The following is a 13633-nucleotide window of genomic DNA, read 5'->3' as shown; positions in this document are numbered from 1 at the left end:
AATGTATTTATTTCAGTGAAGTTAGACTTGTTTTAGTTAAAATGTTATTTAAACTTCTTTTACAGGGTGTCTGCAGGGTCTTAAAAAGTATCAAAAGTTGATCAATTAATGTAGAGAAATGTAAGACCCTAAAAAGTAATGCTATTTTGCAAGGCATTAAATTTTATATGATTTGTGTCTGTGCAATGCATGGTTGTCTGCTAAAGTTTGCCTGAATTAAATCTGTGCATATCAGGATGCTGTGTAGTTTACGAAATCAATAAAATCCTGCTAGATTTGACATCATGTTGCTTTGTTTACTCCAATAACCAGAAGCCAACCTGCTAAATTAGTTAGATTTAATAGATTTGTATTCAGTATGTGAATGTTTTTTGGATTAGTTTCTTACATTAATATTTTGCAAATATACTGTAAGTTAAAATCACACCAGTGTTTCCGGTTGAAACCTAAAGTGGTTATAATAGTGTTATAAAAGTGTTAGAATTTCCCTCTCTGATTTCTGTATATCTGTTCTAGTTGCATTTATATATTATCTAGCTAGGATTGTTTAACAATTAACACAAACGTTTGATAATTACAAAATATGACATAATTTTTTCTTGACTAGTGGATATTTTGTTCATATTTCAAGTAATTATAATTTAAAGTAGAACTGCATGATATTGGAAAATATAGCATTGCAATATTTATTTTATTTTGCAATATATATTTCGATATTAATAAAATTTCAACAGCTTATTTTCAAATATTCAAGTAATCTATGTTAGATTGATTGGGATGATTCTGCAGTGGGAATGCATCTCCATAAAATCTAATAAACCAACTATAAACATTTGGGGTCCCCCAAAACTTTTTCGTTGTTGTCTGTGCTATTTGCAGTGGATTTCTGTACAAGTAATTTTATGTACTTGTTTAGTCAGAGATTGATAAATAATGTTTACTATTTGCATCTCTATAAAATCTAATAAACAATTTATAAAGCTTTTGGGGTCCCCCGACACTTTTTCGCTGTTGTCTGTGCTATTTGCAGTGCATTTCTTTATTTGCATGTGTTAACAATATTTTCATGCATAACAATCTAATCAAGGAAAAGATACAATTGAAAGTTTTTATCGATTCCAGAGTCTAACAGTTTTCAAGTACAGTAACTAAATGATAAAAATAAAACAAAAATCAATAAAATTAATTGTTAAAGTTACAATTGGAACTATTTATTATGCCTGAATGCTTTTCAGGTCATTATGCAATCACAGGCATCAAAAACACATGCAAATGATGAATTATTATCCAAACTGGACATTGCTTGTGCTAACGATGTGACTATTGTGAATGGTCACATTGCGTCATCGCTCATCGATTCTGAAACATATTATTGTGCAGCTCTAAGTTAGAGTATAAAATGACGTATAGTCAACAAAAAGATGACATATTTTCAGATGTTTATATATTGTTTAGACAACACAATACTCTTTAACTTCTGAAGAGGTGCTCAAGCAATAATTTCATCATTGGAAGTCATAACAAATGAAAAGCATCTTCCTTTTAGTAGTTTTTCTTTTTAATAGTTTTTTTCTGAAAAAAAGCATGCTAAAAAATTACAATATTTTATTTAAAATTTGGAAGAAATGTTACCAGACATTTACAGAATTAAACAATAACACTTAATATTAATGGAATTACTATTATTATAATTAGAAAATAAGTTTAGCTTTAGAATAAGGCAATACTTATTACGAGATGCCAAGAACGACAGCCAGATGTCATGCATTACAAAAGTTTGGTCTCCATTAAAGCTGCATTTACCTTAATGTACTTTTGTTTGCTTAAATAACTTTGTAATTTTGATAAGTGCTTCTAATGACTCCATCAGTCTATATATATGTTTATATATATGTGCGCTGTGTGAATATCTATATCTGCAGAGTTACTATAAATGGAGAGAAGTGGCTTGGTGGCGCTACTAAAGTTAAAAAGGGGGTCTTTCTTTAATGCTTGTGAATGTGTGTTTGTGGCGAAGCCTTGTTTGATCTGATGAAATCTGGGTAAATAAGCACATAGTCATGCGTCACTCCTTTTGAAACGTGTTTCGTGGTTCTCATGGCAGCCCTCCGCTTTTGGTGTTTAAACATTGAAGCGTGGGTAGCTGCGTCAACCGAGCTCCTCCACAGAGTGGCTCTTTTAGATCCCCCTGCACTTGCATGCGGATGGAACAATCCTCATTGCAGGGTGTGGATCCAGTGCCGGCCAGAGAGGCTCGACAACAAGAAGTAAAAACGGGCACGCAGAGAGTATGACTTGAGACTGGCTTAAAAAAGAACGACTTTTTTTGTTTGGAGGAAAACAAAACATCGAGGAGACGCTTTAAAAACGGAAAGGAGCTTTACGATTGGGGGTTGAGATCTGAAAGCGGGAGTTAACGAATCTGTGAAAAGTGCACGCGGAACTGCACAGGATCGCGATCGCGGTGACAGCTCAGGATGGAAGTAACGTCAAATGCTTCAGCTTTGGCAGTTGATGTTTTTCACGAAAACGCTTTGAGTTGTGCTTTTATGGAAAGTTAAAACCAATTTGTCAGTCGCGAACTGAAAGCTCTCTGTTGTTCTTTGAGGCGACTTGACAGCGCACGGTTGGACGACACCGTCTATAATCCGAACTTTTCAGTGAGTTTTCACTGCTTGACTGGGACGATTGGATCGTTTGGACTTATTTCTGGATATCTGTTTCCCGTTTTGTTTTTCAATGCCAAGCACATTCGCACAACGGAAACATCTTTTGACAGAACTGAAGAGCTTGTGCGCTTGCAGGCGCAGTCTGCTCGGTTGACGTTTGCGCTACAGTTGAGACTAAATTTGATCCACATTGTATTGTGAAACAGTATCATAGTGAAATCGGCGAGTTTTTATTCTCTTGTCCAGTAGTTGTCTATTTTTGTGTGCCTGTAACTTGCACTTCAGCACTTTGACTCGTCGTAGTTGTGTGCATGCACGTGTTTGTTTTGATCCTGCAGCCCACGAGAACATTTATCATAAGCTATAGATTGTTGTCGTCCGTTGTCTTGAGCTTCTGGCTCCCTCCTCCCCTCTTTTTTGGACTTGCCAGCGAATAAGGTCGCCTGTACACCTGCAGACTTCGCCAGTTGCATTCAAGGGGGAAGGGGAACTCTCTTTTTTGTTTTTCCCACAAGGAAGTCACAGATATCTGTCTTACCTGGAGCTGCATTTGTTTTACTAATCAGGATTAAGACTATAACCGAGGAAAGTGGCGACACAACCATTGTTGCCAAGCACACCTGCCATTTTTGACTAATTTAAGCTACTGTAGGATACCTAGACAGAATATAAGAAACGCCTGCTATTTTTAGCGAGAGTGATGGGGTAAATGGTGTTGAAAATTGAGACCCCCACCCCCACCCTAAAGGCTACCAACACTTCCAGGTTTAGCTCTGGTTTCCTTGTCAGCTGCTGAATTATCGGGATTGGAAAATTGTGGGGGGTCCTGTCTCAACAAGGATCTCGATTTTTATTTTACTGTTTTGAACATTTCGTCTAAACGTTATTTTTATTTTATCAAATGGAATCCACTTGGTATTGTGGGACAATGAATCTAGATACAGTACAAGTAAAGCAAACTTTAGTAACCAAATAAGCTCATCCCCTTATAAACAGAGAAATCTATCTATATGTGTGTGTGTTGCAGAGTATATATATATAAAGCTCTATAAAGTATATAAGACGTACATAGTTTGAATATGTATATTTTTATGCCAAAAGTGAGCATTGTTGCCTGAAACCCAATCCATTGCCTTAGAATATTATAGTAATAAAGGGAATAACAAGGACAGAAATGAAACGGTGTTTGAAATAACTTAATGGTGCCTTTTTCGTTCATCGGTTTCTTCTGTCTGTCACTTCAGGATTTCGCAAGTAATTGAAAGATATTTTTGTGCTTAAATTTAAATCCTAATCTTTATAACCTGCCTTTACGGTTCAAACTTGAGTTTAGTTACCATTGGATGTACCCTACTGGATTATTTACTGAAGTTATAAGCATGTGCGAAGGATTCTATACTTGATGTCAGCGACTTTTTCAGTACTTTTTGGGATCCCCAGCAAACTTGATTAGACTCATTCTTTGGATATCACGGGCCAACGCATAAGCTTTTCAGATGGTGATCACTTCGTCTGTGGAGGAGAAGCCCCAGCCTTCTAACAGAATGGTCGCAAATTTGCCGACCGAATCCTGGATTGGCAGCCCAGATCAGAATCGCTTCTTACCACAGTCACACCTGCTACGGAAACCGGCAAGAAGTTAGTACCTTTTTTTGCACCCATAAGAAATCAGCATTCGCTAAATTCTCATGTGTTGCGTGAAAAAGTGGCCTTAATGTTAGAATATGCACAAATGTTGGTACATCATGATTGTTGTTCATTGAACAGTAGTGTTTAATGGCATCCAGGCATAAATTCATATACGTTTATTTCACAGACATTAGTTTCTGTTGAAGGTCCTATTTACCTTTGACCAATGGTAAACATTGGAAATCCTCATGGGTTAAATTCAATGTGTCCTTGACAGCATGAATCCAGGCAACAACTCAAAAAACTGCATGAAATGTTGAGGGAAAAGCAAGCAAATTGTGGTGATGACAGTGGTTTGGAATTTGAGGAAGTACATTAAGTTTTGGTTCTGAACGTCAATACAGTTTGGTCAAAACATGGTCTGGTTCATTCATCAACAACATTGCTTTTAACTGAAAGTGGTTGCAAGATGTACACCATTACAAACGTATTACTATTAAAATCACTAAAAAGCTTTGTTTATATTGAGCTTTTCAAGGTAGAAAAAGAGCCCACCCTGGGGGATTTCCCCTTTAGACCGGACATATATTAGTCAAATCTTTCACACACTCCTTTTCCCATCATTGTCTTAACATAACGTGTTTAAACAATCATGGGAATAGGCACATTCTCAAACGCTTTCAGAGGCTGCTTGATCTTTGCGTCACTTCTGCGCGGTAATTTGTGCTGTGTGCTATGGGAGCTCTACGTGAGGTGTGAGCTCACAGTGATCGCTCTGTTGCTGGGAATCTTAGAGCTGCAGCAGAATGCTGCTCTGTAGACCCGCATGTACTGTATTGTGCACAGTGCACGTCACAAAACAGCTTTTCTTGGTTTGTTAGTCAGATTTTAAGCAAAGACAAGTGAGACTCTGACTTGTGATGACATAAGAAAGGTTGTTGTCATGGCAGATCAGTTTGCTATTATTCCACCAGTGGTATCAGTTTGCTGTCCAGTATTACATGAATTCAGCATTACAAAATAAGAATCTCATATCTTATAGTTCTCTGATTTTGTGTAATGAGTGTTTAATTGTTGTCAGATGAAAGCAGTGATGATAAAACACACAGTGGTTTTTAAAGGAGGAGGAAAGTTGATGATGTGATATTACCAGCTCATTGTCTGCCTATATATATATATATATATATATATATATATATATATATATATATATATATATATATATATATATATATACTAAAGCACAGTGACAGTTGATTTGTTAGACATAACCATGTTTAGCCTAACCGTCATTATTTGCCATCCCTCCTATTCTCTGTCAGTTCAGGATTGGAATTAAAGGACTCAATTATCTGTCAAGCATTAAGCTGCTTAATGCAGTCACGATATAATTGCTTAATTGGCCCATTTCAAGAAAGTTTCCAAACAAGTAATCTACAGCTACTGCAAAGTACTAACCCCACTCCACACAAATCTGGATTTAGCTTCAAACTCATATGTCCATTCTAACTGCGGTCATGAAGATCGTGTCACGGTTCACCTGTAGACTGCTTATTGGATATTGGTTAGTCTTAAGTTGGTGACAAACACTAAGAGTTTGTACTTAAGTTGTACATAGGAGGATTGATAGAGGAAGAGTTGTTGTTTTAATCTCAACATCAGTCCAATTGGGTGATTGTTCATTGGTAATACAATAGTCAGACTATTTGGGAAGAGAATTCATTGAGCGTTTTTGCATTTTCTCCCTTAAATTTTTATTTTTATCCATGTATCTGGCTGACTTTCCTCTTGATGCTATTTCTGTCCCCCCCCCACCCCAGTCTGGGGTGTCAAGCACTGTGTATATCTGCCTTTCAGAAGCCTGAGTAACTCTTTTAAAGATAGAAATAACTGAATGCAACCTTTTGGGTTGAGGGAAAGCTGCAGGAATATGGTTTCTCCATATACGAGACAAAGAAGAATTTGATAGGGCCACCTGAAGACATCATATCAGCAAGCCCTGAATCAAGGTGCATGGAGTTTGGACTGTGAAAGAAAGACAACGTTCATACAAACAACCTGGTTCACTCCTTGCCCTTTGCTCCTTTCCCTCATGCTGCCTTTCATGTTTGTTTGCTCACTGCTTTTTGGTCTAAAGGTGAAATGCTCAGTTATTGCCACGTGAAGTCCATTGAAATCCTGATTTATTGCTGTCACATTTCAATTTTAATTTTCAACGCTTAATGTAATTTGTTAATATAATATACATTTACTTGCATCTATGTTAAGGTTTTAACTTAGCTTGAAGTATTGTCTATACAAATTATTTTGAGCACAGTTGTTTAAAGACGCATGTAAAAAATTAGAGGCTAGATGGATTTATTGTGCATCAAACACTATATATGCAGCGATAACGTACAGATTTTTGGCTTTTGATTCAAATAAGTCAGTTTTCCAGAAATTGTCAAAGTATTTCAATTCAGGTTGCACCACAAATATACTGAACCATATTTTAATAGCTTAACTATAACCATCAATAATTTTCCTCAGTGCTCCAGTTAATCTAGCCTGTTGAACTCAACTCTCCTAGAGCTCGAGCCTGTCTAGAAAAGTGTCTGCCTATAGTTGTCATCTTTGCATGCCGATAAAATCTGTTGTTTCAGATATTCAGAGGAAAAAGTGACAAATGCCCTTCATGCTCATTGGCTCTCCATCTCCCCGCCTCCTGCTGGATTAGTGGTGGGCCTGAATCAGAACAAAAACATGTTATTGTTCACCAGATGCACAGAGTGTACCTGCAAGTCCAGAGCAGCAATCCAATCCATTTGACATCTCGCTGATATAACCCACCACCTACTCATTCAAATTAACGCGACTGATGTCGTTGACACACACTTTTGTGCAGGTATTCCCATTTCTGTCTGTATTTGTGTCTCCAGACTCACTCTCATATCAGCTGTGCTCTTTCCAAGAAAGAAAGTAAACAACGTGAATAGGCCTTCACTCCTCACTCTGTGTCAACATCCACCTCCACTGGAGCAAGTGGCTCTTTACTCAAGGGGCGCTTGATTAGTGCTGGTCACTTTAGATTAGCCAGTCTGGTGTTAACGTCAGCTTGCAGTCGCCTTGAGCTGTGAAGGTGCAGTCTCACCGAGAGATCAGCACGTAAGCTCCTTAGGGTCCCGCAGCTCGTGTTTAAAACTCAAGGATAATAGGGGTGGAGATCCAGCATTGTTCATGACAGCAGTCGGCGTGCATCTGTTTATGATGAGCGGAACTAAAACTTATCTCTGATTGCAATGAAATAGGCTATTTTAGATGGTTATTGGGTATTTTATTAGTGCCTAGGCCAATTTCAGATGATAACTATTTCTGGATGGCTTATGAACCTATTGCAAAATGTTCTGTCAGTGTTGTTTTTTTACACAAGTGTTTAAGATTTACACTTTTAAAATGTAACTGCTTTAGTTAACTTGGCAATACAATAAACAATACTTAAGTTTAAACAATAAGTTTGAACTTCTTTAATTTTGTCTAGTTGTTAAGAAAATATTTAATTTATAAATAAATTAATGAATGAAAACGATATAGGTATTTTGTGAAACAAATAAAAACCACAAAATGCATAATATCAAATTTTAACTAGTGTTGTCACGTTACTGGTATTCGATACTAATCCAAACCACTTCCATTTCCCGCTAACATTTGAGCGCTGTTGAGCAATGGCAAATCAGCGTTTTTTTAAGATGCACTCAACAGCATTAAAATTGGTACCAAATTTCAGTATCGGGACAACACTAATTTAAACTATTCAACAGTTGCTTAATTATTCTTGAATAACAACTTAATACACAGTAAACCAATGTTTGGGGTCACTCTAAATGTAGAGCATCACATCACTAGCCCTCGTTTACTCACAGGATGTTTTTCACTTCAAGCTAATTTTATTCTTGATTATAATTGTTTGATTGTGCATGGAAGATACGATTGAGGCAAATTCTACAGATTCACCGCAAATGGGCTGCACATACCATGTCATTTCCACAGTGTGGTGAAAATTCACTTATCCGCTTGTTAAGTTGTGACGTATGTAATACTGTTTCTGGGTCCAAGCCGTCATTCCTTTGAGTGGAGAAATCATTCGTTTATGATAACGTTTTATTCCTATCACACATTAAAGTTAATTTTATATAAAATTATAGTGTACACAACAATCTCTGGGCTTGCGGCATAGCAAATACAAAAATTTAACAATAAAAAAAAAAATAATCATTTTCTGGCCATCGAATATTAGGCATGGACATATATACTGCGATCGTGATTTTCTAAAGTCTTAAATCGCTTTTATGAGTCTCCCCATTCAGTTGAATAGATCGCTTGGACCCGGAAGCCACTTCGCGTGACGTCACACTTAACAAGCGGATATTTGTGTGCTTACATTGACTTAGCATGTTATTTATTTGCATAAATGCTTACATTTACTTTTCGTATAAACTGAGCATAACACCTACAAAAAGAGAAGAATAGTATTTTAGGATCCTATGTTAATTAATACTATAAAACTTTGCTACTGTGTTAGTGTTAATTTTGTTTTAGCAATTGAAAACTACTTGTTGACTTCCGGTGGCGCTATGACCGAATAAGCAGCACTAAATTGAGCTCTGTCAAAATAAAAACATTAAGTGGCAACTTTATTTCCCTAGCAATTTAATTAAAGAAAAAACAAGATCATCGACAAAATTACCTCAACTTCGAGACAAAAGATGAGTAATAAAAAAGATAATAAGAAGGAAATTAAAGAAAAATGGAGAAGACGAGCCCACTTAGCACCGAGAAGGCTAGCAACGAATTGCAGCTAGATCTAGACCTGCTGGAGAAATTAAAGGAACCCCACAAGGAAAATCTAGAAGGACACAGTCAGACATAGATATGCCTTAACCCATATCAACAATGGTTGGATACCGATGTTCAGACAGCACTGTGCTTGTTTTAGCGTTGGCTGTTGCTGTGGACAGTTGTCGTACATCATTAGCTAATGATTTATTTTGAGGCGGGGGATTTATTTTATTTTATTTTATTTTTAATACCCTGTGTGAGCTCTCAATTTACCAGTGTCACTGTAAGAGGCGTCCACCCAGATGGCTTTTTATTAATAGTGTGCAGTCTGACTCAGCTGTGGGGGTCTGGCTGTTTAAAGTTCTCAGTGGTACTGTTTGGGCTTTGGCCGCCAAGGAAAGGTTGGACGGGGTTATATCGCATAACACGGTGCTGAACTTAGTGGAAAGGTTGAATGTTTTGCAGAAGGCTCGCTGAAGATGGTGTCTTCTTGCAAATGAGGGGCTTCTGAGAATCAAAATCGGAGATGACCAGTGGGAGATTCTGGGAGATGGTGGCACAAGCTCACTTGCTCCCTAAATAAATAATCTTTCCTCAAACTTGTAATTGGTGAGACTAAAGTGCTGGTCCCCTATGAAACTTTGGGAATTGAATGCATGTGTTCTGTCCTCATAAGTGGTCTGTTCTACCTGAACACTGTAAACTAAATCATTACTAGATTGTTTTTAGAAATGCATGCTTTGGTTTGCAGTTCAAAATATCATTTAACTCAATATGCTGAAGTAATAAACTCATCAAATTGCACATTGCATTCTGGAGGTATTTCTTATCAGAAAAACAGCTTCCCAATTCTCAACACTAAATTTCTAATCTGATACTTCCCTACTGTATAATACTATAAACATGAAAAAACAGTAGGCTATAAGTACCTGGATGACCTGTGTCGGGGAAAGTGCACATTTGGTGTATAATTTACTATCCCATGATGCCATGAAAGAGAATTTAAGAATGCAAGTGAAGCCACACAGCTGTTGTTGCTAGGTTACATAACAGTAAGAACTTTAATTCTTGTGAAGTTCAAATTGCAATGTAGTACCTACTACATATTTAACAATTCCCCGTGAGCTGGTTGAAATCGATTCAAATATGTGATAATTTGAACTGGTAAAAATGTTGAACGAATTGCGATACATGTTTTGAACAAAAGGGCCCCGTTTACAGGTGCAAACTCAATTTACCTTTGTTTTCTTTTTAATAATGTAAAATCCCAGCACAGTCACAGTTTTAGTTTGTTTATATTATTGAGTCTACATTTTGCAAAAAATGTGCAGCATTTAAGAAAAAAATGAAAGGGCTCTTGACCTTAAATTTGTTTTCAATATTTTTTTTTAAAAATAGTGTCTGAATCGTGGGATTATTATTGTGAATTGTATCAAATCGTGAGTCAGGTGAATCCCTAGTACCTACTAGTATGCAACAAATAAAACCCATTGCAATTAGTGAGTGTCAAATCTCAGAAAGTAAACTTATTCGTCATTTATTCTGATTTTAATCCAAGTGCTGACAAAAAAAAGAGTAATGGATTAAGAATATTTGTTAACTTTTAGTCGCTTTGGGATAGGGCTGTGCGATTTAATCGAAATCAAATCGTTATTTGAAACGATGCAATTTTATATGTTATAGAAAAATACATAATTATATAAACGTTGGAATAAGTAAAAATGTTTTCATTTCCTTTTTTTGACTAACACTCACTGCATTTTAGCAGTAAGAAGCTACGATACAAAATATTGAGCTGAAGCTTGTCTACAAAATCAAATTGCAAATCGAAAACGCAATATCTGTTAAAAAAATTGCAGTTAGATAATTTTCCCCAAATCATACTGGCCTACTATGGGATGATACAACTGATTCTTCAACATTCTGTTCTGAGATGTACATATCTTTGCCATGTTTATACATTCTCACATCTACCTTTGCTTTTGTTGGGCAGAGTTTAGCTTAGCATCTGAAACTTGTAGTCCTTCACTGTGGGACATGGTGACATCCATGTGACCTGCCATCTGTGGCCATAAACGCACGCATTAGTTGGTGGGCACGATGTGACGCACACATCCCTGCCTAGTTCACCTCTATGTTCTGCATGTCTACAATGTCCTTTTTCCGACACACAATTCTGACACACCAACTTGTTGCTTGCTGCTCATGCCAAGTTTTCCTATAGTTTTATGATGCACCAGGAAGTTTTCGTTAAACTTTTCCAAGTCTGAGGAGGAGAATAAAAGCAAAACGAGTTGTTGATAATGCACAGAGTTTCCTCCCTGACCTCTTTTCCCTTCACGCCTATCATGGTGTGTCCAACTTTGGCTCAGTAGCACCAGCGTTCCCATTACCCTAACAGGGAATAAGATAGGGGGTCACTACGGACATGGGAAGGGTGAGGTGGGAGTGATGGGGAGGGGTGTTCAGCTGTTCACAGGCACACACACCACCATCCTCTTCCTGTGCCTTAGAGACAGGGAGTAGGCTGGTCTGTTGCCATGGCGACACTGTGATTGGCAGCTGGCAGCTGTGTTTGGTCAGCTGTGGGGATGTGGAGTGAGTTAGTTGGTGGAGGTGGTCTTTTGCATGGTTAATTGCAGCAGATGATTACTTCATCCAGCACCTGATATATTTAACTACTGCGACGTGACACTCGTGTCAATAAATTCCACCCAGGCACCTGTGTGTCTGTGATGGGGCATGTGCCCCTGTTATATTTTATTAATATTCATTCCCAACGGGGCAATGTTTTTATGCGAGCGCTATGGCCAGATCAGTGTAGATCGAGAGCGAGAAGGGGGGAAAAGAAGAGAGAGGTAACAGGCAGGGAAAGGGAGGGCGAGAGAGCGGCATTGTGGGAAGGGTTGCTGATACAGCACAAGCTACCAGGTTTATTTATAGAGACCTCGCCGCCCAGCCCTTGGATACCAGCAGCCAATCAGGAGGAAGAGAGGGAGGGGGCCTCTGCCAATCAGAGCAGAGGAAGGGGGGTGTCACACTCAGGAAGTTCTCAATGTGTTCGTTTCAGCATTTAAAGGCACAGTGTGACATTTTTCCTGGTGCTCAGCAGATCGCGCTCTTTCAGTCGTGGCTTTCTTTTGAAAACCAAGGGCAAGGAATTGAATGAAGACGTGCTTAAAGTCAAAGTGAATGCTAGTCATTAAAAATAAAAAAAAAACATCATGTATGCATTTGAAAGGTTTTTGCATTCGTGATTGAGCCGTCATTGTCATTCGCAGCAGGCTCTGAAGTAAAAAAGCAATGAGTTGGAGATGACTCACATATGTATATCCAGGCAGGCTTCCTGTCAGTGAGTTGGTGCTGGGACTCCTCCTATGGGCATGTAGCAGCAGTGCTCGCCGTCACTCCCTGGGATTGATGGTGGTCAGATGTGTCGTTTTACACTTTGTTTAAGCTACGGCCATTGATCGCCTGGCTATTTCAAGTTGTAATGTGTCATTGATAAATTTCACCCCTATTACTCCTCACCTGTCAGCTCCTGAAAGCAGCAATAAAAGCATTCACTGTGGAATATCTCATCCATTTCATATCCCCGTTAGACGTTCATATCCCAGCTTCCGCACTCAGCAATCTCACTTAATTACTGTACTCTCTCTGCACATTCTCGCTGCTTTCCCAAGATGTCCGATACTTCCTTTGTACGTTTATAAATGTTCACTGTGGGTTATTGGTGATGTGGGGGCGAGGAAAAAAAATCACATCCTGTAGTTAAAATTTATGTCCTTCATATTTGGGACAGCATTAATTCTTTATAAGCATGTAGTTTAGTTCTCTGTTTGTCCCTTGGTCTTTTGTACACATAACTAGCTCTGAAAACCTCACCGGCCTACATTGTGAAATGTGTATATGCTGTTCATGGATACCTGATGCTCTCAGATGGCTTGGTTGTGGGATTGATACTAGTCTGACAAAGACAAAACTGGTCAAGAGTGTGGATTTTGGATGGTGATTTATTATTTTTATGACTATTAGACATAATGCAAATTTAAAAAATGATCTTATTAGCAAGAATAGCTCAATTAAATATGTTATATAAGTGTTATCAGGATCCTTATCGTCATTTAAATCTCTTTCTGACTCCATGTTCACATGAATCCATTTTATTTCACAATATACACTAGTTACAGTGTTCAGCATAATTGAGTACACCCCATTTTAAAAAAGGAATTTCCATTTCTCAGTGATTATAGGTGACATATTTTGGTGTATTTGAACTAAACTGATTTATTCAACAGACATTTTTATTAAAATAACATTTTAGTCACCATAAGAATTTAGAAATTGAAAGATTTTAAATAAATTCAAGCAAAATAATGCAAAATAAATTACAACCTGCAAAATATCAACTAAATTGTTCAGATTTGTTTGCTTCTCTTGATTTTTCTTCTCTTTAAATTTGTATTTAATATTTTTCTCTATCATAAATTTGGATGTACTATTGTGCTAGTTTTTGGACC

At 37.5% G+C, this 13633-nt stretch overlaps 1 protein-coding gene across 5 annotated transcripts in view; it reads left to right on the top strand.

The window, feature by feature from the left end:
- Positions 1 to 13633, top strand: part of dyrk1b (dual-specificity tyrosine-(Y)-phosphorylation regulated kinase 1B) — an 80934-nt gene that overhangs the window by 43341 nt on the left and 23960 nt on the right. For 2 of the 5 annotated variants that reach the window (XM_087285812.1, XM_087285811.1), the window contains exon 1: positions 2237 to 4307. In XM_087285812.1, coding sequence (XP_087141938.1) covers positions 4166 to 4307 — 142 coding nt within the window. In that variant the 5' untranslated portion in view covers positions 2237 to 4165. 5 annotated transcript variants of the gene reach the window in all.

This window comes from Danio rerio, chromosome 16 (assembly GCF_052040795.2).
Source record: "Danio rerio strain M-AB ecotype USA chromosome 16, GRCz13ab, whole genome shotgun sequence".
Taxonomy (NCBI): Eukaryota; Metazoa; Chordata; class Actinopteri; order Cypriniformes; family Danionidae; genus Danio; species Danio rerio.
The sequence above is the reverse complement of the archived record's forward strand: the minus strand, read 5'-3'. Positions and strand labels throughout refer to the sequence as shown.